Raw genomic sequence first — 27,149 nt, 5'->3', positions numbered from 1 at the left:
AACTCCCACAGTACTACATGATCAACACTTTTTACAGTCCTTTTATCATGTGCTGCTCCTCTCTTCTTCAGGTACAAATATCCACTAAAATCTTGCTTCAGAAAGATCAAAGATTAATCAGCTTTTTCTGATTAGTCTGTGGTGCTGCGTGGAGAAGGGCAACAGGTGAAGTATGCAGCTTCCATTGGCAGCCCTTGAATGATGAAGGAATTTCAGCTGATTTTCCCAGCTACCTCCCGGTCATGCCTCGCATTCACCCACATTCCCACAGCACAGCTGCAGCCACAGACAACTTCCACTTCCAGGCTAATGCTCATATTTGTCCTCAGGGCAAGAGTTATTTTGTATGTTATGAATAGCAGCAGTATGTTTGCTTACAGAGCTACTATGAGCTACACCATGTCCTGATACGGACATCTGTAAATATTAAATCATCTACTAATATCAGTCTAAATATCTCCACAAAAAGCAGCACTTGGGAACTAATATGAGCCCTGGCTGTTCTCATAAAGTATGTACTGCTTAGATTACTGAAATACAGTGAATAAGGAAATCGAGTAATATAGAAAACTTTATTTAAGCATCTAGCACCTAAGATGAAAAAATAACAAAAGCAAATCTATGACTCCATATCTCAGACAAAATTTTTAATCAAGCACCTCACAAAAGACACTTGATATCTTTATGCTGCAAGGAAAGCATGATATAAAAATTTGTAAAGCTCTGCGCAATTCACTATCTTTTGCCTTTGAGAAAGATGACGAAGCAAGCAAAACATCTGATAACTTAGTTGCCTCTGAGGTGATTCATATGTTTTTATTTACAGAAATAGCCCTCTAAGTAACTTATTACTTAAGTCAGTTTCTCTTTTTTTTTTTGAGTAAATTACATTTCTTTATCTGCTCTTAGATCACTTACCTTGTTTTATTATTTTGTGGTGCTCACAGATGTTCAGTATGCTACAACCCACTAAGAGAGCTGAAGCCTCCACTAAAACTGCAACTTAAATTTTTGTAAAGACAAAGAAAGCATTTATACTTAAAAAAGAGTGCACCGAGGTAGGACGATGACTCTGTAGCAACAGGCTAAAGCAAACACAGCACTGCTTCGTATCCTTTTCCAACAGATGAAGTTTAACCCAGAGCTGGAATGACAGCAAATCTGATGACCATTTGGCCTTCACTGTGAGGGTAAACATGCTCTTGCAAATCAATTTGCAATGGATATGTATGCATGTAAAAGACCTCTGAACTCCACATAGCTTAGTGAACAAAGCCAAATTTGTATGAGGAAACAGAGGAAGACAGAGACAGAGAGTCCATCTATCTGCAGACCAACACTGCTGTGCAGAACTTAGCACTTCACAGTGACACATTTGCTTGCAGACAAGCACAGAGTGACTATGCAAACATGGTCCCTCGGTACTTTTACAGTGCAGAGTATTGGCAGCCACTTCAGTGCTGTCAGTCCTTCAGTTTTCACTTCAGTTAGCACAGAGATCCACACGAATGATAAAATATTCACCAATGTGTCTAGCCTTTTTCTTAAAGAGGGAGTATATCAATAACCCCTTTTGAGTCAGAATAATTATTCCACATCTTATTCTGTTTCTGGCACTTGAAGTGCAGTGTGTTTTCAATGTAGAAACTCACAAAGAATACACTGCCATTTTTCCTTTGGGTTGCAAGAGTTTTGTTGTAACAAGTCCCAGTATTCTTAAAGTATTCTTTGGCATCTTCAATACAGACCTAGGTGGTGGAACTTCCTGATCCCTGAAGGGATTAGCATATTAAGGCAAGAATCCCACCTAGTGAATAGTGACTGCAGAGAAATGGTCCCCTACTGAAGCTGAAAACATAGGCTGCTCTGAATTAACTTTTAAAGATTTCATACCATAAAGTGTCTTTTGAAATTCATTCTCACAAATGATCACAAAGTTCTGCAAAAAGACTTTGATATTTGACCTATAGCACAACAGAAAATCAGTCTTCACGTTTCCCCATGCCCAGCTGATTTGCCTGCAACCAAAGGCTGGGTCACAATGAACAAAACAGATTTTAGTTCAAGTACAGGAGAACCACTTCTCATTGAAAGGCTCACTGAACCACAGTGTTTGTGAGCAAAGTCATTCCTTAATATAAGAGCTTTTCTAGATTTTGAGATTCAATAGCTGATAAAATATGAGGAACAAAATATTTAGACTATCAGAATACAGTCTTGGCTGCCCATTGTCTTGTGTTATTTTCCTGTGAATTCATAATCTTTAAGACATCTGTTAACTCAAGCTGGCAAAGAAAGGAATCTCAAGGAGGAGGCAAGTCAATGAATCATTTATCATCTGCCTTCTCTCCTCCTGACTGATTCTCTGCTGATTTCAAATGATTCAGGAACAGCTTCTTTATAAAAGGCATCACTGTTATCTTCCAATTTTGAATACACATTAATTTTTTTTTCTTCTATTCTTATTACCTGTCCTTATTTCCATGGCTGTATTTACCCCTCAGTTACCCTGCACATATTCAGACTTCTCATCACTTTAATCTTTGGTCCACATATAAGGATCCTTTGTTTTAAATGACTAATTTGCTATGAAAGTGAGAAATAAAGGACTGATAGCACAATCACCCAAGTAAATTTTTTAAGACAGGCAACTGAAAATTAAATTGTTTCAGCGCTGTTCAGGATGGAGCTATGTGGTGTTAAAAGAAATACACATAAACCTCTAAGAGCTTCTGTGCTGGAAGTTTCCAGTTAAAGGATGCAATGCATTCCTGGGACCAGCCCAGGACAGTTACCTGAGCCACCTGTGCTTGAGATGCTTCTCTGTCTGTGAGAAAGGCAGACACACTCCAGCAGAGCTTGACACAGCAGTGCAACAACACTTCTTGGACTTTTGAGTCTTCTGGCATGAGTTAATGGACTCAATGGCCTATATTTGCTCATTTTTCCTTTTTCACCTGCACTGACACCCATCCACAATACATTCTCCTCGCCTTTCCTGATATCCTCTCATCCTTCCTGTCCACATTTGCCTTTTTCTTCCATGTACAACGACACTTTATAGATCAATTCCCTCAAAGAGACTTTTAGTATATATAGAGTAGTAAGTTCACATTTAAAGGAACTAGTCTGAGATGTGATGTGGCTTCATTCTGCAATAATTTACAACTTATAACAATGCCCTGAGCATTCAAGACTACAAGCTCCTGCCTGTACAATAGCATGCTATTTGGTCAGCAGCCAGAAAAGCAGGAAAGTAGTGATTTTGATGGACTAGGACTGGACCAGGATCTCTGGTTAATGGAATACAGCTAACATTTTTCTTAATTTTTTTTCGCTTGGTTTTTGGTTTTTTTTTGTTTTGGCTTGGTTTTGGTTTTTTGAGGGTGGGGTGTTTTGTTTTGTTTTCTTTTGTTTAGTTTTTCTTACTGTGTGTGTGATCAAACACTGGCACAGGTTGCCCAGAGAGGTTGTGGAGTCTCTATCCCTGGAGATACTCAAAACCCAACTGAACATGATCCTGGACAACTGGCTCTAGCTGGACCTGCTTGAGCAGAGGGCTGATCCACACCATTTCCAGAGGTGCATTCCAACCTCAGCTATGCCTCTTTTAAGGCTACTCTTTAAACTCCTTATGCCACATGATTCTGTATTATTTCTTTGTCATTAATCTTCCTTGTCTACAGCTTGATTGCTAAAACCCCACCAAGCATCTCCAAGGCATTCTCCTTTCTGTGAGTCAGCCTGTGACAGGTAAAGATGCCAAGAGCAGAGAGCTGTCAGTTAACCCACAGAAAACAGATTTCATATATTTGATGCCTTTCCTTGTTTACAAATAACATGTTAGTATAACCCATCCTTCAGCTTCCCAGGCTGAGCCAAACTCCCTTAGGATTTTACCAGCAGCAAATGCCACTTGGGATCAGAATGCAAATACTAGAACTGTAGACTATGAGGATTGGCATTTCACTAGGGAGCTGCAGACAGTCTTTCTTTAGCACTTTTCATTCTTCTCTTTCTTCTTAACTGGTAAGACTTCCATTAAGGTAGCTGAAAATACAAGGGGAAATGAAACCTTCCTCATTGTAACAAAAATACCCCAGAACTCACATTTATTTTTATCCTCAAAGAGAAATCAGGAAAATAAACTTCCTCATTTTCGCTCCTCATTTTATTTTGACAAAGATGACATAAAGGTGAGTGAAAAAAAGAATTGTTTTTTCTGCCTAGAAATATGTGAAACTTCTATGTATGTCCCCATGTTATTAAATTACCTCATCTTGGTATGAAGAACAGGGCATCCAAAGGAATCTAATAATTCTTTCATGAGCAGCAGAATTAACGAAGCTTGGAGAACCATGGATTTGCACACAGTGCCTTCTTATCAGCTCAACCTGCTCCCACCACCTCTTGCCCCAGCTTCCACTTGTATGCTACCTCTGCCCAGCTGGGAAAGGGACAGGAGATGCTGGGACTGCTTCAGAGCAGCACAGGTACTGACTGACTGGCCAGCACACCTGAGTGACTTGGCCACTGCCTGTTGCCTCTCAAAACCGAGGTTTGCATGCAGTTAGGAGCACTAATTTGTGTCACATTCCTCTATTCAGCTTTCAATTTAAAACAACTATTATGCTCCTATAAATGTATTAAAGACATCAACTCTTTTGCCAGCTCTAGCTGGTATCATGCAGAGGGTTCAAAAAATCAAGGGGAATAGGGCAAATAAACAGAAGCTCTCAAAAAAATTTGTTCCATTAGGAAACAAGAATAAAACTCCTAGTAGCAAAGGCCTCCAGATTGTCACAGGACAACACTCTCTTTGCTATTATGATTTCAAGGACTTTCTTCTCTCATATGCAAACCAGAATTTGTGTATTGAGAAAACTACATCAGAACCTTCATATTGTGAAATGAGGTTTAGAATAGGTGTCCTACAGGATCTTTAAATTAAGTTTTCATGAAGATATATGGCATATATGAAGAATCTCTTTATGACAAATTTTCTTTTTTCTTTTCAAGGACTTAGTTAAATTTTTATTTCAAAAGCAGTTCTATCTCCCACACTACATTTAGGATTGGAAAAACTAGACAAAAAGAGAAAGGAAGAAAATAAAATCCCCATAGCTTTCTATATTGTATACTAATCAGTCGTCTGCTAGTAGTAGTTTCTCTGTGTTAGGTCCAGTGCTTACACTGAGAAGCTGAAAATCTAATGCAATCTTTAATACCTTACATAGTGAAATAGCTACTAAAGAGCTGTCTCCTTTACAGTGCAGACTGCCAGAAAGTGGTCCAATTCCACAATAAATATTTTTTGGTCCCAAAGAGGTTGCAGCTTGCAGTATGTTTCTAAACATTAACTTCAAATAACCACTTGAGCAGTGTGCCACTCTTGCATCAGGCAATGGATTTCACAACACAAATGGTGGAGAAGCCCCAAAATACAGCAAAGGCATAGTTCAAACAAACTCGTGCTAGATTTTAATCACTCTGCCCGCTTCCAGAAATGGTCAGTTCACACTTGTTTACCCAGTTTTTTGGCACAGAACTGCCTACAACCTGACTGCAGAACATGTGCTGGTTGCGTTTTCAGTCTTTATAATAAATGCTTGTCTGCCTTTTAATTCCCATAATTCTCAAAATAGCAAGTGATGAACAAACTAAGCATTCTGTCTCCTATTCAAGGGATCTATTGCCAATTACCTTTCTAATGATGTTTACTTGCCTTGTATTTTCAGCTTTTTGCTAGTTTTCATGGATTTTAAATTAGACACTGAAAGATTTCTGTACAGAAGTAATCCAGTCTTAATACACTGCACTAAACACCAACTCCTAAGCTGTACAAAACTTCATGTCAAAAACCTTTGCTGCTCTGCTTGCTGCAAATCCCTCATCCAGCAGCTAACCCAGATTTCCCCACTCCATGATACATCTGGGTATGTCATACTTGCATGACTCTTCACCTCAAAACCCTTTGGCTCTGCCTCTAGGGCCACAAACATTTCCACTTCTGACAACGCGCTGTGAGTAGGGATGACTTCATGTCAGTTCTGATCTGTGCAAGGATGAAACTTCCTGCCAAATTAACTAATTCCTGGAATCCAGCTGCACAGCTCTCCTAATTCTGTCTCAGGATACAACTGCATGCAAGATCCCCTACTGAGCCTGCCACCAAAACTTTCCTTAATCCTTGTCTTTCCTGCCCCCCACAGCAGAATTACACAAACTACTTCTATCCCCAGGTCGAAGCACTTGGCCACCACCACAAACTTTCACCAGAACTCCACCTAAGGTTCCTTAGCATCAGGTTAACCAAAGTGCTCTCCATGTTGAATCAAGCAATTCCTTCCAGTTTATTGTTCCTTTCACTTTTTGTTCTGTTTTCCTTACACAGGAGTTTTCCAGAGTTCTGACGCCAGGCAAGACAGGCAGGCTGCTTTCATACCTTACCATTCTGTTAGCCTTTCTAATGGCATCAGTACACCCTTCAGTACTTTCTCCTCCTGAATCACACAGGCTGCTACAAAACTACTGTCAGCTGTTACGCCGGTGCATTTGTTTGATAATAGTACTTTCATTTGTGAAAGTGCTCAAAATGTACTTTGTGTATTTGAAAGCATTTTATCAGATTTACTACTTTTCTGGCATTATTGATTTCCAGCTTTTTAGGGTTTTTTTCATACAAGACATGGGAAAATACCAATTAGCTTAGAAATAAAAATGTATGTGGAGGACTACTCGAGCTGACAGGACTGTAGAGTACACATTAAAAGAAATTCCTTCACTTTAAAATAATTACGGAAGAACAAAACCACAACTGTCTAGGTTTCAAGTTTGTAATGTCTCAACAACTTTTTTAGTTTTGCTGGGATAAACACTATCTTTTCCTAAAAATAACTGTTAAGTTCCTCTTGTCTTTTCCATTACTCTTGTTACATGAATGAGAAGATACTTCCCCAGATTTAAAAACTGTGAATAAATAGGCCTCTGGCTCAAGTCAGCTGTGTCAGTAATGCAATCCATCTCCAAAACAGTTCTCTGGTTACAAGATGTAGAATTGGCAGGAGAGAAGGGGTCTGTTTAGAAGAATTCTGTATGCAACAGCAATGCTTGTTCTTCTGGACAATGACCAATCCTTGTACCTTTCCAGCACAAGAGAAAAGTGAAGAGCAGCACTGACAATTCAAACTAACAAGAGAGCAATTTTCTTCAGCAGTTGATTTACTGAATGACTATGAACCAGCTTTAAAAAAGTCTGACAATCCATCACTCTCTCATAGAACTTTTGGAACTATTTTGACGTGAAACCAAATAAAAGGCAGCGCTGCTGATCCCTCTGCTCCTTGCTGCCCTATCAGAACAAGTGCTCACGAAGCAGTGTGAGGAGGTAGGCAAGGAACTGACCTGCTATTGAAAAAAAGGTTTTTTCCTTGCTATTTGAATGCTAACCTTGAGCATTCTCCTTGCCTGGCCCACCATGCAGCCAAACATCTGTACCAGGAAGAAAAATAGAAAAAATGGGTCTTTTTTTTGGTGGTAACGCAAGCTTAACATCTTTCTGAAACTACAGCCTCAGGCTAACCTTTCAATGTGTGTTACTTTTGTTTTCCACTATTCTATTTGCTCCGTAACTGCCAGGCATGTGACTGAATCTTTTGGTTTTCCTAAGGTCACTGGACCTTTCTTATTTAAATAATTTCCTGGAGACTTCCTGACCTCTTATGAATTCCCAGAAGTAACTGTGACCCTTGTAATTTAGGATAACACTGTGCTGAGTCAGTAGGCTAACAGAGAATTCCTAGGTCTGAAAAACACCAAGTCTTATGACTGCTGTTGCAAAATGAAGCAATAATGGCTGACATTGCATCTTGCAGGTTTTGCAGAGCTAGATACCAGACTATATAGAGCAGGAACATCTGGAATCTAGCAGGAGCCTAACAGAAGCCAGCACAAGGTACACCTGGTACTAAATGTATAGTAATAAGACATGTTAGTATAAGACAAGGCAACCAGCTTGGAAATACAAAGTAAATGCCTGAAATCCTTAAAGGGGACTTAACAATGCCATCAGGCTTGGACACATCATTAATAATAATCACAATACAATGAAAAAAAGGTATTAATAAATAGTGTTTTAAGTAACAGTATTATGGTTAATAGAGTTCACTGGAAGTCAAAATAGTGTGGTATTAATCTGTGAATTGCCATAGTAGGTTATTTTCAGTGCCAGGATGAGCACTGCGTTGGTAGAAAGCTGGTAAAATCCGGTCCCTAGAGAAAACAGTATTAGAAACAGATTCTGGAACAACCAAGTATTTCTGTGGGGAAAGCAGATATATTCTGGGCTGTCACAGTGGTGCCAGTGCTCCCTGGAAGTCTGTGGAGCAGAGTGGCAGATTTACAAATACGCAGCCACAGAAGATGCTGCAGTAGCAGCTGAAGCCATGAGTGCCTTCAGCAGAGCAATGCAGCCCAGGCAGACAACAATGCGAGTGGCACTACACCCCTGCTGACTCCAACTCTCATTCCCAGCTAATCTGGGCATCTGCAGGGAGCTGCTTCTCACCACCAGGAACTCTGCCCAGCCTCCACTTCTGTTTCTAAATAAAGTCGGCGCCGAAGTTAGGAAATAACGGCTCTTGCTGTGTGACAGATAATAATAATCTTTCATATCACAATCCTGTGCTTGGGGCCAAGAATCAGCCATCAGCCACTTGTCAGCACTTCCACATTTCACTCCCTTGTCAAGCACAAACACCCTACCAATGAGCTGGGAAACTAACCATCATCAGCAACATGCTTTGAATTTTTATAGAGGATGATTCCACAAATTAACAGCAAGAAAGGAACAGGCACAAACATGCATTTATAATTGAAAAGGGAATGCAAAAAGATGTAGAATAGGAACTAATGCAAACTACTGGTGCATCTTAACTGTGAAATAACATTAGAAAACAGTGAGAGAACCGTAAAATTATGATAAACTGTGCTATACAACACAACACACCATTAACAACAGCACAAAGTCCCATGCTGTGTGCACCTTGATAATGATAGAGCAGACTGTAAAGGAGAAAATTCTGAAATAAGATAAAGCATGCACAAAGTACTCAATGAATAAAATTTGGGAAACTTCATGCCAGTGGAAACAAGAAATATACCTTTGCAGGCAAAGTATCTTGTTACTCAAGTTACTGTACCTACATAATACAGGAATCCAAAACCTGAAAGCTTAAAAAGCTGATAATGCCATCTTACTCAGGATGATCCAGGTCATGCATTGTCAACACTGTCTGATATTTCCATGTGTTTTTCAAATCTGGTTGGAGATAATCAAACTTCCCTCACTTCAGGGGCTATTAACCTGATGAATCAAAGTATTTCGCACAGTGCGTGAAAAATAACTTAAATTAATGCAGTGACAAGTTTATTCCAGGGATGTCACTTTATCAGAAGCATGTTTTTAAAGCCTCTATCAATTACTGAAAGTAAAATGTTTCATAGAATCTATCATACCTCATAGAAGAGCCCAAACAATGTGCCTTATGGGCAATGTTTTCATACAGTTGGTTGCCACTTGCAACCAACAGCAAAGCTTTGCTTAAACCACTCTAGAGATTGCAGGTATGCACATGGGAGAGGGAGCAGAGCAAAGGAACAGGTGAAAAATACCTCTGCAAGGAGCATTCAGAGTTAAAGCCCTTCCCCAGACACACACTGTTATCCAAACTCCCACAAGAACCTGGCTCACAGAGGCTCCTATGACAGCATCCTTTGGAGCAGAGCTCTTCTCAGCTCTCCTAAACCACCCAAACAGTGATGCTCCTTCCCACCAGCAGCCACAGCTCATTTTTGCTATATACATTCTAGCTCTCTCTGCAGAAGTTTGTTCCAGCTTGGGTTTATAAATACCATTCCATCAGAAAAGAAAGGTCTTGAATAATGATTGTAGTTACCTTCTGGTCCAAGTCGACAGAAATCAAAAAGTTTCCTGCACTGAAGTGTCCCAACAGCACCAGAGTAAGTCACTTGATGCCAATGCAGAGAGAGCAAGTATAGAGCTTTTTTTAAAAAATAGTACAAAGGCATATGCTTACATTAAACTTTCACCTCCATCCAAAAATCTTTTTTACAGAGGAGGGCTTAATGGGTTAAAGAAGAAATTCTCATATCAATAATTTATGCAAATTATTTAGGTCTTCAATTCATGTTACATGACATTGCAACTTGAAGGAGACCTGAGGAAGCTGCTGACAGGTCCTGCTTGTCACCTACAACCCCAGAAATCATTCAAAGGATTTTATGGCTGTCACAGGAGCCAGAAACCTTCAGCTACCTCAGGATGCTGATTAGTGCTCCAACTTATAGAGCAAAGCTTACTCTTACCTACAGGCCATGAGGGAAAGATGTGAACAGCTGCACAGCCCCAATTCCAGCCCACAGGAAAGGCTGACCCCAGTTCCCTGTCTCCTCAAAAGCAATGCAACACCATCCCAGCTACCACCCAAACAAGAAAAGGTAAAGAAGCTCTGAACTAAGAGGATCAGCCTGCCAGTGTGATTGCATGCTTAGAGGGGCATGTTTAACTTAGCAGTTACAAATTCATAAAGATTAACTGAAGGAATAGAAGGCAAGCATTACTGACCCAGTTTAAAGTACACCTGCAAAGTTTCAGAGCTCATGGAAAATATATTAACTTGCTCAGTCAAAGTTCCCCAGATTTTCAGTCCAGATAAGAGCTGTCTTCTACATTCCACAACAATATCCCTTCATTTCTCCTTTGCTTTCATTGTCTCTACCACAGAGTAAGAAGTCCAACTCTCTGCTACCACAGCTGCCAGATATGTCTTGGCACTGGGAAATACACAGAGATCCCAAAGCCTTGGCCAAGGCTCAGCATCAGGTGAGCCACCCTGCTGGTCTCCTGCCATTCCTTAATCACAAGGCAGGAGGGACAGGGCAAAAAAGTTGGTCTGATAATCAAGTTAGGCATGTTTTTCTCAAAAATCCCACACCACCCAGATGAAAGGCTGAAGGAGACAGACACAGACAGCTCAGTCTGAAGGCAAAAGGTCAGGGACAGACCTCAAAGGCAGCAAGGCCTTGCTGAGTGCCAAGTGACTTTTCCAACAGCAGTGAGAAGGAGGGAACTGCTGGCAGCAGGCAGATAGTTCTCTGCAGAACCTTGTGGAAAAACAAACAGTCTCTTTTGTGATGAGGAAATGCAGTTTTGGGACAAGAGGAAGTTTCATTGCTGTTGTTACTTTAACAACCACCATATTTTATTGGTTGTTGCATGCGTTAAAGGAGATCTCAATAAATATAAATTTGAATAGAAAAACCTTTTGCACCTGAGTTTGACTAGTTTGCTCTTGATTAGTACATTTTGGACATTTATCACACACTGTGATAAAAGCAAGCTAGCAAATGCTCATACAACTGGCAAATTACATACGTGACTTCATTTTATACTTCAGGCATGTAAAATGTATTGCAAAGCTTTAAAAATGAAAAAAAAATCTATTAATTGACTGAAAAAAAATTTTTAAGTGTTCATGAAAGAGAAACCACAACTCTGTAAACTCTCTCAAATGCAGCATTTTTGGCTATGTGCATAAAGTGCTTGTGAAAAGAGTTTCTTCTCCTTGTTCTTTCAACTGTCCGTGTAGTCCTGTTCCCCTACTTCACTTCCATCTCACTCGCTTTCTTAATAATTCACTTGTCTCTGCTGTTTCATTGATACAAATATAATTCTGGATCTAGCTTAAAAAAACCCAACCAACAAATTAACTGATGTCCACATCTGTCTCCATAACTACCTCCCTCTATTTCATCTGTAAGGTGCTCAGAATGCTCAGCAGTGACTGCTCTCCCACAGCTCCTTAGACTCCATATGAAAAGGTCATCCTCTGCCTCTTCTCTGTCCTGTCCAGCATCCAACAGGATGCAATTAAATTCTAAACCAAACATTGTCCCAATTTGCTCCATACTGACCTCCCAGTTTCCAAATGCAGATTCAGACCTAAATGTTTTATTAAACATGTGTCATCTGTCTGCAAGAAACCTGCAAAGAGCCTACTAGCAATCACCCAAATAATGCATCTTCTCTTGCATTTTTTTTTTTTTTTAGTTATCTGTTACCTTGTTTCATACATAATATATACACATACAGGTGAATGTATAGTTAGTCCCTTGATGCAGTGGCTGTGGTTTTGTTCAGTGTTTCACAGCATGGTCCATGAAAGGGATTCCTAGAGCTAAATATATGACACACAAGACAGCCACTGAGGCAAACAGAAGATGTCCAGAGGTTAGAATTAACCTGGAATTACACTTCAAACCCAGAGGGATTTCTACATTTTGCTTCTACAGGCTGCTCCTGCACAGAGCCTCATGATACTCATTAGCATTCCACACCAGTGGTTGGATCCAACTATGCACAATTGCAGAAGCTAAAGTCAGGGCTCAGCATTTGTGCATTTTGAAGACTACAAAAAAGGAGTAATTGAAAAGAAGGGGTAAACAATTAGAATAAAAAGAAGATGGGGGCCACCACACAATAAATGAGGAGAAAAGAAATTATCTTCTGGAACAAGATACTGGAATCTGGATAGATCATGAAACCTTAACTGAATACCAGTGCAGCAAATGACGGTAACACCAAAAAAAAAAAAAATTTTATGTATATCAAGTCATTATTTAAATAGAACTTGGAAATAAGATCTGCTTGAAAAGAATGAGTGAGCACCCATTCCACTCTTGCCAAGAAGACAGAACTGAGGTCTTTCTTCCTGACAAGAAAAAAGTCATGTCAATGACACAACCACATGTCCAGCACAGATTGGTGTCTTTTACTGCCTCTCTGAACTGAAAGCATTGCCTTCCAGTGCAGTGTAGCTTACTTAGATACTGGGATAATTTTCACCCATATTTTCAAAAAACACTACTTTTAAAGGAAATAATAAGGAATAATAATTTATCTGAGACGCTACATATGCATATGAAGATATGGTATTTAAACTCAAAGAATAAATATTTTGCACATTCAAGTTTCCTGTGCCATTAATTTTTTATGTCTCGTTTTGGGTTGGTGTCATGTGTTGCATGCATATTTTAACCTTAATAGGCTGAGCAGTATGTTCTTGCGCACATTTGTGTAAACTGTATACTGATTATACACCAATTAGCTGATCTTAAAAATGAAAGGGATTTTTTCCTACCAGCAATAATTTCTCTGAAGCTGGCAGTATTTGCAAGGGAACACCAAAGCCTGTCTGTGGAGAGGGCCTGAATGTGTAAACAGCAGAAGGATAATCCAACCAAAAGAAAGATCAATGCCTTCAAACTTACCGTGTTTGAAAGCAAAACCAAGGCTGAGTGTACTAGGGGTCAGACACCTCATCAAGCATGACAAAGACAGTTGCTTGCACTGCTTGGTAATAAAATATTTTATGAAAATTTTTGAGGTTTGCCTTTCTGTTGAAAAATATGGCCAGAACTATAGCTTACATATATTCTTTAATATAAGACTCAGATTCAACACACTCATATGCTGAGAAGCCAACAGCTTGTCTTTCTAATAAACGGAGTGCCTTGTTGTATCCAAATAAAAAAAACCTATTGAACAAAATGATGAAGAGTATTTCTTGCAAAACACTTTTCCCAGTTCTCTAATTTACAAAAATGGACTTAAATCTCAGTTTTGCGTACAACAGACTTGTTATTTATTCCTAAATTAAATATTTTTTAAATATCAAACTTATTTTCACAAAACTTCCCTTTTAGCATAACATGCAAATGCTCTCTATTATTTAAATGTAGGCTGGAAGGTATAATACATAATTCTCAAGAGAGCTAGAAAAAACTTTCTTTGCTTTCAGTATTTGGCTTTGATTAAGAACATGTAACACATGAGGAACTGTTCCAGATTTGCTGGCTCAATGCATCGTGCAATTACAGTTTATAGAAAACAAATATATCTGACAAGGCAATATATCTTTGCCTCAAATATGTTTACTCATATAACAATTGTTGTTAGTTTACTTACAAAATACAGTCTATCAGTTCCAGCTCTGCAGCTTGACCTAAGCAAGTGGGCACTTGTTCCCAGACACACAAAATAACACAATGAAAATGGTACTTAAAAATAGGATACTCAAAATCAGAACAAAAGTAGTCTAAAATAAGCTATGGCCATTTAACAGTTAAAAGTTCATTGCAGACAAGTTTCCATTATGTCCTTTTATACCTGAATGAAGATCGTACTGAATTTATGACAGATCTGAAACAGTTGCACAACTTCAGACCTGTTTTTAGATTTTGAAAGTTAACTTAGAAGAGATGGAATTTCACCATGTTGGAAAAGCATTTATGGAAAAAAAAAAAGGTATCTTTCAGTGTTTTTCTGTTCCAAGACCTGGTTTTAATTTTCTTGCATTATTAAGTAGTTGCAAAAATAGCAATAATTTTGCTTTTTTCAAACAATCTGAAAATGTTCTTGGGGAAGAAAAGGCTTTCCCACCCTTTTATAACCAAAGTGTAACAATGCCAATTCTAAATAGAAAAAGGCTATTTTCTAATGATATTTTTAAAAGTCAGCTTTATAAAAGTTTTAGAACAATAGCTCTACATGCCAACAAAAAAAATCTGAAGCAGTGAAAAGATAAAATCAATGACCGACTTATGGTAAGAACAGGATTTTCTTGGCCCATGAACTGTAGGAAGACGCAAAAGAATGATCCTTCCCAGGTTCTGGCAATGGATATGGCAAGCCAACCAACATCTGGCATTCCTACAGCTTCAGACAGGTGCCACACAGCCACAGCCTTTTTCCCTAGATGGGGCTGGAAATGCAGCAGCTGAAGCACCCATCAGAACAGCTTAGAGCTGCTGCAGCCCTGGGAACAATGGCTTTGTGCTTCCCAACCCCATCCCTGCACTCGAGCAAAGGGTCCTTTCCTGAGCCTTTCAGAGGTGAAGCACAAACCCACTGCAGTGCTATACTAAAATGCTGCTTGCTGGGTGTTAACTGCTGTCACTGCCATGCTGGACAGATCTCAACATCTTAGAGGCAGGTATAAACCCACGTTTTGCCAATAGGCAGCCCAAGGCAGATACACCTGAAATACATGGAAATTACTCATAAATCTGGATTTGTCACCGCATTAAATCAGAAAAAATAAAGCCCCGCCTATCCAAAAAATCAGTACATATTAAAATGACTGACCTAGGAAGACAGGTGTGGTAATTTTGCCAACAGCTTAAGTGATTTAGCAAAAGTTCCATTTGGCAACTCTGTGGCAGAGCTAGAAAATTACCCCATTATTTCTCAAGTGTAGCCCTGCCTTACAGATCGTACTTACAACCCCATAAAGAGAAGAAATACCTACACATATGCATCAAGGCCAAATGGAACAGAGTTTCCTAAATTATGTCCACCACAGCAGTCGTCACTACTGTTTGTTTCCATTAGGTCACTAATATTTGTGGTCAACAAGAAACATTAAAGGCTGAGACATGTTCTGGTTTTACTGCCCACAATGAAAAGCAGACAAAATCAAATCCTTCCATCTTCTCTTGGTCTTTGTAAGAAAAACCTGAATGATTCACAAATGGTGATGTACAACCAGTTGCAACCCTTACTATGTAATGGAAGTAATAGCACAGGTAGGCTACTGCTGGTGGGGGTCACACCAATTTTAATTTGTTCTTACATTGCATGTGTATTCCAAAGCAGTAGCACCCATTACTATTGTGGTTTTACCCCAGTCAGCAAATAAATATTATGCAGCCACTTTCAATTTACACTGATCTTATTATTAGAACCCCTAATTTCGATACACTACTTCAAAATAATTAGCACAAAAAACAAGATATAAAGTTGGATCCTAAATATCTTTTTAGTTCACAAATTCATTCTTCTCCTCTTAGCTACTTAGATGTTTCTTACAAATAACTTAGCTATTTTCCTTAAGTACCACTGTTGGACACTTGTCAATATTTCTCAAGGAAAAACTCTGTACAAGCCAGAAGCCCAAGAGGCCAAGATTCTTCTCCTCAAAACGTAAATGCTTGCTAAAGTGCTGACACTTAAATTAGGCCAACCAAGTTAAGTAGTAAAACTACACAGTACAACACCACAGCAGTAGAATATCACTTATCATCATCTTGGTAATAAAAACAATGCAGCAGCACAGAATGCTTCACTCCCACATCACAGGATCTGCTCCGAAGTTCCAAGCAGCAGGATTACACTGCCCAAGCAAATAAATAATACTGCCTACCATTTTCACAGCTGAACATTGGCTAAACACCTTTAGATGCATCCCTGTCCTTCTCACTTCCTAACAACAAGGAGAAAAAACAAAACCAAACCAAACAATGAACCAGACACAAATGTCCTGTACCCTCTCTCAGCTTTTTCAGGTCACATTCTGTGATCAGTAAACAGATTGAGTTAGGGTTTAATAAAAATCCCAGGACAAGAGCACTTGAAGAAAATAACACCCATGGCATTTAGGGCTCCCTCTTCAGTAAAATACAGCAACACTTCCCACAAAGAGATTTGCCACATAGATCTTAGAAAACTCTTCCTGAACACAGCACTAACCACTTGCTCAGCTCTCCACACTTAGACAAGGCTACTTTGGCACCACACTCAAACCGATGCCAGGAAAAATGAGGGGAAACTCTCTTGGCCTTGTGCTCCATGTATCCTTGGCTGTGCTGCCAGAGCATGGCATCCTGCACCTGCTTTTTCTGCAGCAATGGAAATGGCTGGGGAGAAGCAGCCAACATGAACAGTGCACCAACCCTGACACAATGTACAGGTGTCCACGAGAAGTGCAATCCCCACCAACAAAACCCAATGAAATAACAACCTAATATGAAATCTGCTATTTCCAAACCTATCCCCTACCTCAACTTACAGATCTTCATGTCAGACTTTGCTTTTCTCCCTTCAGTAAGTATGAAATTTTATATTCAATAGGAGTTTGTATTCTTCAGCTAGAGACAGAAAAATCTTTCTCTCCCGAATCCTTTAAACCTTCCAGCCAGAGGGAAGAAAGAGAAGGAGAAAGTTCTCTAAGAACCATATTTGGAGTGCTATCCCCCTGTGACTGAACCAAATCTCTGCATCTGCCACAGCTATTAGCCTTCTCCAAATAGCAGCTGAAGCAATATGGAACAAACTTGGTCCCTAGATAATTTCCCAACTACTCATATGGTTCTGTATAGCAGCCATGAAAAATAATAATTCTCAGTAATTTAATTCTGCTATTGCTTGAAAAACCTATGACCCAAAGCAGAAATGTTGGACAAGTCTCCAGATTCAAGACGGCATTACAAGCTCAAAAGACAAAGTTTTCTGAGATTTATTTCCAATCTTTTCTTTCAGAGGACATCAGCCTTTGCAAAAAAGGTAGAGATTAGCCTCCTTCACATTTTAAAGGAAGCCATACATTTTGAAGAAATTATTAATTCTCCTTCACTTGCAGTTGTAAACCTGAAGTCTAAGAACTCTACTCAGACTGCAGTTCAAATAAAATATTTGCTGATAATACCTAAGATGAAATGTCCATATGCATAGTCCTAACACTATACAAGACATGCCATAATGGAAATTACATTACAGCAATGATTAATGACAGCAGATTATTCTATATAAGACAGCAAGCAAGAAACTGTCCAGGGAAAAACCTCTCCAGAAAAAATTACAGCACATCTCTTGTATAGAGCCAACTGTCCTCCTACAAACAAACAGGAGCATAAACATAACCTAAAGAAAAATCCAGCTTTTTCTATAGCCAATATTTTGTTTTGTTCTGATATTTCTGAAGCAGGGCTGGGACCTAGGGAATGAGACACAGGATTTGGAGGCTTTCATTTCAGCACCCAAAACCCTACATAGGAATCTGCATTGGGAGTCCAGCCAGACATGAAGAGCACACATTCCAGACTCAAACAGAGGACAGTGAAAGACACTTCCCAAGAAACTAATGCATTAAGTTTTATGTTTTCCACTTCTTTTTTTCCTTTTTTTTTGAACTCTCCCAGATAAAGCATGAATATGTGAATGTAGACTGACATCACTGTGCAAAAACCTCCATGTATACAAGCTGCCAGTTCCTTACTTTAATAAGCTTTAGCAATCTCCTCATATAGCTTTCCTTAATTAAATGTATTGAGGAGGGATTTCCTTAAAAAGAAAGGGATGTCTGCGCACATTAATATGGAAATATTAGACATAATACATGTATCCATATATGCCAGTCCAAGAGGACAAAGATTTTTTTACTACTATTAATCCTGCTATGCCTTTTTCATTAAATAGACTCTTTTATTTCTAGAAACAAGGAAGGTTTACATTTTATTCTTTGGAAGGCCTGACTTTAATCTGCATTTAAACATCCATATACTTTACCTTTTTTGTTGGTTCTAATAATTGTCTCAGACAACAGTAAAGGGCTTCCATTGGAAACTTCATTTATAGGCTTCTCTGGTGGTTTGTTGGCAGTATTTTCTTTCTTCATGTCTTTCTTTATTTCCTGCAGAAGGCAGGTAGAGAGGGAAAAGAAAAAATGAAACAGTTAAAAAAGGTATTACAGAATATTCTAAATCTCCCAACGTTTCTTAAAACTTCTATGTACACATCTCTGCCTACTCTAATGTTACTTCAAAGAGTCTTACAAAGTTGAAATGCCACAAAAAGAAAGTAATTTTCAGTAACCTTTTCCAATGGACACTACTCGTTTTCTTTTTAAAATAATTCCTTATTTGTGTGTGAAAACTGTAGGACAGCTTTAAAAATCTCTCAGTTGAGATCACCAAAGCTGAAAGGTGTGAGGGGGGAAAAGAAAAAGGTGTCTCATTTGATGCACAGGGCAGAACCAGTACAGTGCCCCTGATGTAAAAGCAGCTAGGTCTGCTTCCCCTCGAATGAGAAGCCCACAGAAACAGCCACCTCAGCAGGAAGAAAAATATTAACTAGGAAAATATGACAAATGCTACCATAATTGGCAGAAGCATATAGAGAGCCTGCTGTCAGAGCTGTTGCTAACACTGACACATTTTGCTCCTCACTACCATTTAAGGTGATCGACTTCTTTGGCGGCACATGGAGAAAATATATATGGTGGGGCTGCATGGAAGTAAATCCACAGCAAACAGCTTCCAAAGAATTCACAGTTACTGCTAGAGATGCACAATATGTCTCTGTCAGCTTCTTTGGCAGACTTTAAAAGCCTAACTGTTTTGTTGCCTACATCCACTTTGACAAAGCATCCAAAATATCATCACCTTGTATGTATCTTATCTTGAAACACCACTGAAACAGACAAAAAGCACTACCTCCACTTTCTAGACAGGTAACTGACACACTGCAGAGGCTGAACCATTTGCTTACTACCATGTCCCAAAAAATAAGGGAAAAAAAAAGCTTTGGCTCCAATCTTTGTCCTAGAGCCAGAGCCACTCAGGCTGAGAGAGAACTCAGAAGGTCCCTTCCAATTCAGCTCAAAGCAGGGTCACCTCTACAGTTAAAACCAGGCTGTTCAAGGCTGTTTGCCCAGCTGGGTCTTGAAAACCTCCAAGGACAAAGGCTGTACAAGCCCACTGCTTGACTGACTTTATAATGACAAAACTTCTCCTTATACCTTGCCTGGAATTTTCTTTTCAAGTCCCATCTGCTCTCTCCTGTCCTGCCCACCAGGCATCACTGTGAAGGGCCTATCTCTGTCTCCTGAATAACAATCTCATATGTACCAGAAGATCCCCCAAAAACCCTGTCTTCAGGCTGAACAAGCCCCCATCTCCCTCAGCATCTCCACAGGAGCATGTGCTCCAGCTTCCACAGGCACAGAACTAGCTTCAGCTCAGCAGTATCTTCCCTTTATGCAAGATGGGATGCTGTATCCTGGATGTGGACTAATGAGTGCCAGGTAAAGGAGGATTATCGCTTCCCTCCATCTGCAGGCTGTTAATGCAGCCCAGGATGCTGCTCACTGTGTTAATGACAGGGTACAAGACTGGCACACGTTTATGTTGCTGCCCACCAGGACCCACAGGTCCTTTTCAGCACAGTTGCTCCCAAATCTATCAGATCCCACTCTGCAGGTCTGCCACCAATTGCTCCTTCCCAGGGTGAGAACTGGTATTTGTCCTTGCTGGATTCCATAATGTTCCTGCCTGGGGTCCTCTGAACAGCAGCCCTGCCTTCATGTCAGTTGCTCCCCCAGTTAGATGTCATCTGCAAATTTTGTGAGATCTACATCAAACAGGCATCAGAGACAGGTGATGGCTTTGGATGAACTCTTCCCCTTATAAAAACCTCTACCTCTCCTCCTCCCTTTCAACTCTTATATTCACTGCCCTCTTCTACATCCCACAGCACTGCACCACACACAGGAAATACAGTAGATCTGATTTAGATTTTCAGCATATCAGACATTAGCACTAAACCATAGAAAGCACATTTCTGTTTGAAGTTTCTGAAGTTGTCATCAGCATCAAGCAAAGCAAGAATTTCGAATTTATTCTCTATAAGATTCACCTTAAACCTGAATCTCATAATTGTTTTTCTAACCTTTTATTTCCCCAGACTAATTGGTATTTCAAAGCTGAAGTATTAGCCATGCAACATTAATACAACATTAATCTGCCCAAAGCCTTTTCTGTGTATCAGTATTCCATTAGCAAAGATAAAAGTTTTATAAACTGCCTGTGGAGGGAACGATAAATCTTTTATCTAGAGCCATCACACAGGTAAAATACTATCCAAAAGACAACTCATCACAGTAACCATAATAACTGAAATAACAAATGTTATTGATGATATAATGATATCTGTGTGATAAGTGCTACTATTGTTAGAAGAAATATTGTGCAAAGTTCTGGTAGAAAAGTGAACCATGTGAGAATTTAAGAACACTGTATGCATTTAGAAGAATATATCGCTTTCTAAAAGAAGTGGACTAGATCAACACATACATTATTCCACAAGTTTCTTTTTCACAGCCTTAAAAAATCAAATGTATAATAAATTACTTCACCCAAAGCTTTACATTTATTTTGCAGCTAGGTGACAAACTCACTGTGTATTAAAAAATGATGTGCTGTTTAAACAGAATTTGTGAGTCAAACAGAATTCTCATGTGAGCAAGACCACAAGACAACATCCTTTGGAAGACCCCATCTTGCCAGAACTTGCTTCCTGTGTGTCATTATTGTGTTATTTTTCATTCTTTATGTCAGAATGTAACTCAATCCTCAACTCACAAATTCTGAAACAGCAGTACAATATTTTTTAATTGTAAAAATCCTTTGCAACTTCAAAACTGACAGAGAAAATCGCTATTTCAGAAAACAGTGTTGTACCCTTTACTCTCCAGATCAATGACATGGTGCCTTTGCTGCTGCTGACAGCTTTTTGAAAAAGCCTTGTTTGGCTCCAGAAAAAAAGCAAAGTAATACAAGGAAACTCCCAAACACTGGCATTTGTTTGTAGGGTGGGGAGTCCTACACTTCCTTTCTCATACACTATTCATGGAAAGAGGAAAGACACACGTGCTGAGTGTCCACTAAGCCAAAATTCATATAGAAGATTTGGCACCTTGCAGTCACCTAAACTGTCCAAGGACTTCTTTTTTTTTGTGCCTAACACTTTTTGAGCTACTTTTTATTACTGTCTCCTTGGATGCTCATGACAAGGGTCATAAACTTTCATAGCTACTGACCAGAGCAACATGGCATGAAGAGCCCCAGCATCTTGGAATTACAGATCCAGGAGGGAATTGGAAGAAAAAGTGAAGAATTGTTTAAACAGTGAAACAGAAATCACGCAAAAATCAATCCAGCCCTACTAAGCTAAAATCTTACCAGAAACATATTCATACTTAGCAATACCCTATGGGAATCCCGTATCTAAGGCACTTGGCACTCATTCTGCTCTAAGCTATGCCACCGTTAACACCTTTGCACATCTTTTCAATTCCTGGTCTTAGTCTACAGGATAAGACTAAAAACTTGCAAACAAAACCAAACAAATGCCTCAGCAGCCTCACCACTGCAGCCTGCAGCAAACACTGGTGCTGATATTACAGCCTCTCTCTAGTATGGTGCTTCTGCCTCATTGCTGTCTTGTCTTCTGTAGTGCTCACCCTTGGGGAATTTAGGATCTTAGAAACTGTCTTCAGCTGTGACCCAAACAGAGACAGGCACCCTTACCCCCAGGCCAAAGAAAGAGACTCTAATGCTATTAAATTCAGAAATACTGACATAGCCCTTTACACCTGCTCTTACCTGCTTTAAAAAACAGATTATTACACTAAAACACTAAAGTGCCTTACTCAAAACTGTATTTCTTCTCAAAAACCGACTGAAAACAGACACAAACAACTCTGGCCAAATAGACATATCAAGTCAGCTCACTTCTTTTTACTGCAAAAACGTACACTGCACATGACTACCTTGCATATTTGAGCTACATAAATGAACAACAATGGCCCTGAAAGCTTGGTGCTGCATCAGTAATGGCTGTAGAAATCTCTCTATGTAACCCAGTCATTCCAGATCTGCAAGGAGCTGAAGCCTATCACACAAAGAAAGAGTAGGCAAATGAGCTTGCAAACCCATGCATATCAAAGGTGGCTTGTGGGAACTTTCCCCAGTGCATGACAAAATCTATTTCTAGTTCTGATTTCAAGCTGAATTTTGTAGATGTTATTTCTTTTAAAGAAGAAATTCCATGTACACAAGTAGAAAGCAAACTTTCAACTGTAGTTCAAGAACAGCTGAATTTGAATGCTGAAGGAGGATGAACATAAGCCAATAGTTCAGTTTCAAGTTCAGGGACTGCTGTGTCTTGAAAAAGAAGCTTCTGTAATAAAAGACAGAAGAAACTGAACAGGTAAGATATTTGACTACATTGTATTGCTTTAAAATACTGGGAAAAGAGCAACCTGCTGTCTGTCCAGCAAGGACTCCAGTGCATCTCCCAAGCAGGACTTTTGCACTGGTTTCTGGCGGTATTTTGACTACAGCACCCTAATCATACATTCACACCCTAATCAGCCACAAGCACCACTCACTGTGGGCCAATCTGCCCTTGAGTAGAACAGGGAGGGTGGACTGGTACTGCAGGACGTTTGAGCCACGCTGAGTCTCCTCTAAGGGACACAGTGTGAGAACCTTCCCCAGGAATCCCTGTGGTGACCCTGTTTGGAACAGGCTTGCTGACCTCAAGAGCCCTTCCCAGAACCAAGTTCACAAGGCAGGTATCACTGGAAAGCCCCACAGAGAGCTCGGGAGGAGGAGCTCAAAGGGATCCTGAGTGCAGTGCTTGACTCTTTACCTCTCCGTTCCTGTGAGATGTTTCTGCAGAATGAGCAGCTGTCTCGCTCACACAGCCTACTTGCAAAGAGGTAGGCTTTCACAGTGCTAACAGCTTCAAAAATATCTCTAAACCTAAACTTCGGTACTATTTGGTTCTTGATTTTGGAGCACTGCCTGGTATAAATTTCAAGGATCTAAATTATGCATTTCTTTCTAGCCCACACAAAGAAAACTGCAGGTAGTTAGCTGATCATTTTTGAGGCTATGCCTCAGGAACCCAACCCTTAAGTAACCTTGCAATTCAACCACCAAAGCTAAAAGAGGCCCTCTTGATGCCAGAAATTTTAAGACAGCTTTCCCCTCCTGTGTGTGTGGGTTTCAGTGTGATTCCAATATGAAAAGCAGTTCTTGGAAGAAGCATCCTCAATCTAAGAAGTACTGAAAAAAAAAAGAAATTGTGAAGTTTAAAAATAAATTAAGCTTGATTCCATGAAATATTACAATTTCAAAGACATTATGGGGGCATAGAGGCCCTTCCAATTTGTATGCCATTTTAATACCTAAAAAAATGTAATATTCTTGTAGCTAGGATTCAACCACACTGCACAGATACCAACAACCAAAGCATCGTAAAAGGATTCTTTTCTTCTGGCAAACTTTGAAATATAGTTTCTCCAAAGAAACACAAAATCCCAAACAATACTTGAGCTGTTTTTATTTTGGATCTTCTCTGATCCAAATCTTATATCAGTATAAGCCACAGGAAATTTGAAAGACGTTACCTCTAAGCTCCGCGGCTTTGCAACGTGACAAAACTTTAAATAACAACAAATTACAGAGTGTGATGAAAGTCCATTACATAGGAAAATACAATATATTCAAGTATATATGTACAGGTATACTTAAATATACCTGTACCCAATTAAATGGTTATTTCAACATATAAAATCTATAAATTAAGCACCTTATTTTTTGTAAATCAAAACTGTTATTCATTGAAATGACACATACTTTGTCAATCTGAAGAGAGACAAGAAGAGCAGTTAGCAGCTTTTAAAGAGAAAACATAGGTTTTTTTACTGCTGTTTGCAAGACCTAGGGGTTTTTTCCAGAATTTGATCATTTATTATATTTTAAGAAAAAATTCTCTTCTCTTTATGTGTCTTTGTGTGCTGAAGTTTCCACTCATCTATCAAAAAGCTTCCTTGAAATTAGAGCAAATGCTTGAATTAGGTCAGCAACAAAAGTTACAGTTAGGAAAGTACAAGAACTTCTGCCATTTTCACGACACCAAAGTTTTTTTTACTCTAGCAGTTCTGACCTTTACAGGAAACTCAGCTGAAAACATTTGAGGAAATTGCTGCAACCTTTTCCATGACACTAAATGCAACAAAATGCTATTTTGGCTGCTGTAGGTACAAAATCCTAAAGCCAACACTTCATTCCTCAAAGTTGTTGAGAGCCATGAAAAATTGTGAGAAAAATCACAATCAGACTATAAGGTGTTCGTTCTATCTGTGGTTTCCGTATAAAGGGAACAACAGTTCTTGCATACTGAGAGCAAGAGGTTTAATCAAAATCAAAGCTTTTTGAAAATGAGACGCATATTGAAAGAGCTAAAGCTGAGAAATAATGACTCTTTCACAATTCAAAAATCTATAGCATGTGCCCTGCTTGGAGCCAAATATGGGAGCAGGAATAAGAATCCAGTATCATACACAGCCAAGAGGAAACAATGCAACACATCTGAATTATCAAGAGTTGACAATGGAAGCGTCAGGAGCACTTTGACCCCTCTGAGATATAGAATGCTTTTCCTTCTATCCCTTTTCTCAAAAACCATATTTTACATTTCAAGAGACAACTGCCACCATGATTTCCAGCAAACGTCTGTAACTTCAAACAATATAGGAGTTCAATTACCCATCTATATTAAATGCCTCAAAATAACACTCTGCTGCTGAGTACATGCATCAATGCAATATTTAGTCCTCCCAAGTAATTTCCTGTGACATTTCCACTGAGACTAGTTAAGGGTTACTGAATAATTACAAATGTGCTTAGTTAGAAATACAACTCTGACATTGTCAAGAATCTTGTAGTTCTAATATATAAAAACAATGTATCCTGCAGCAAGGTTGGAACAAACTTTCCCAGCAACTGAACTAGAATTAACATGAAAATTATTTTCAACCAGATAGATGTTGCCAGCACTAAAAACCAGAATACCTCCATGGCACGAGCTTACATTCTGTAAAAAGCAAAATGACAACATTTCAGGGACAAATAAGAAAACACCAAGCCATTATTTTCCCAGCTTCTGCATCACTCGTCTTTATTTTCTCCTTTCTAGGGCAATGCCAGGTCCAAGACACAGAGAGAGGACATGGTACCTTCAAGCCCCATGGCCAAGACTGAGCTCTCCCCATCAGCTGGTCATGACAGGAGACACTCACCAGTGGCTCTGTCAGCAGGCAGAGGGGGAAGGAAGGTTTGGAGAGAGCACTACCACAGCAGTGACCCCCAGCTTCTAACAGAGGCACAGATCCCAAACTGCTGCTGCACACACCCTCTGAGCTCATGGCAAAAGCTGTGCTCTTGTTTCTCTGCTGCAGGATTCCACATCGTCTCTCCTTTTCCACTATCAGCTTATCCCAAGTTTACAAGAAACATGTTCCCAGCTGTCTGTCAGGCATGTGACCCAAAAAAAAAAAAAAAGAAGGACAGGGTTACAGTTCATGAGCCTCCTAGTTTCTGCTAGTACTGCCTAGTTCTGGGGTTATTTCTAACCACAGCCTCACAAACCTTTCTTTGGTTTCTATATCAAGCCTTTAAAATCAAGTCTATTTCTGTGGCTCACATGACTGCCATCTGATTTACAGCTTGATAGAGAAAAATGTTATTTGTTCACCGAGTTTTACATACTGAACAATGCATCTACTCCAGCAGAACAGGCACCTTGAGGATGAGGACTCTGACCTGCTTTACCCTCCTTTGTTTTTCTTGTTGTGTTACATAAAACAGATGCACTGGTTTGCTCTCTCCCAGCACAAATAAAGCCTCGAACACAGCCAGAAGTGCTGCTTTCATGGCTGCTCAGGTAAGCCCATAGTGGCACCCTTGCTTCTCAGATGGGAGGTCTTATGAACACTGCAAAGCTTCATGGACACTCCTCCACTAACTATTGTACACCTAGCACCCAGCCTGCACAAAGATAAATTCATCACACAACCACCAGTAAAGGCTTCTACAACCCATCTGTCATGTGCATTGTTCTTTGACCATTTAAATATCCATTTTAGAACTAATTTTATTTATAAACTATACTTATTACAAAGGTCATACCTCAAACATTTGAGACAATAGTGGGGCACTTGAAAACAGCCATGTGAAAAAATTAATAGGTTGGATTCAATGCAAACAACTGGCAACAAACAAATTTAGTATGAAATTACAAACCAATAGTTGCTATGAAAAAACATTAATTCCTACATCTATTCTACATTAACCACAAAAGTACTGTGCACTGAAGGCTCAGTGCAACCTGCTCCTGCTCAGACTGCTGGTACCTGCTCTGTGATATCTGTGTCTGAACTCTCCCTGTTCATCCCAGCCTGAGATGCTGCAATGCCCTCCATACCACAGCTCTAAGGAGAACACACCTAAATCCTCTGCTCCTCTTCTACACACCAATGCCCAGTGTACTACAGCAAACTCAATCTCCTCTTCTAAAGAATCTCCACATTCTTCCTTTTTCGATACAGGTTTGTACATCCTTCTGATAGTAAAAGATCATCTGGATAGGATATACACTTACA

The 27,149-nt window shown here is 39.5% G+C and overlaps 1 protein-coding gene across 4 annotated transcripts in view; it reads right to left on the bottom strand.

Annotated features, from left to right (window-relative positions):
- Positions 1-27,149, bottom strand: part of SH3KBP1 (SH3 domain containing kinase binding protein 1) — a 213,010-nt gene that overhangs the window by 117,369 nt on the left and 68,492 nt on the right. For all 4 annotated transcript variants that reach the window (XM_085050989.1, XM_085051006.1, XM_085050998.1 and 1 more), the window contains one exon: positions 18,425-18,548. In XM_085050989.1, coding sequence (XP_084907115.1) covers positions 18,425-18,548 — 124 coding nt within the window. The remainder of the gene's footprint in view (positions 1-18,424; positions 18,549-27,149) is intronic.

This window comes from Lichenostomus cassidix, chromosome 1, assembly GCF_008360975.1.
Source record: "Lichenostomus cassidix isolate B80296 chromosome 1, HeHo_3.0, whole genome shotgun sequence".
Classification (NCBI taxonomy): Eukaryota; Metazoa; Chordata; class Aves; order Passeriformes; family Meliphagidae; genus Lichenostomus; species Lichenostomus cassidix.
This window is presented reverse-complemented; position numbering and strand designations above follow the sequence as displayed.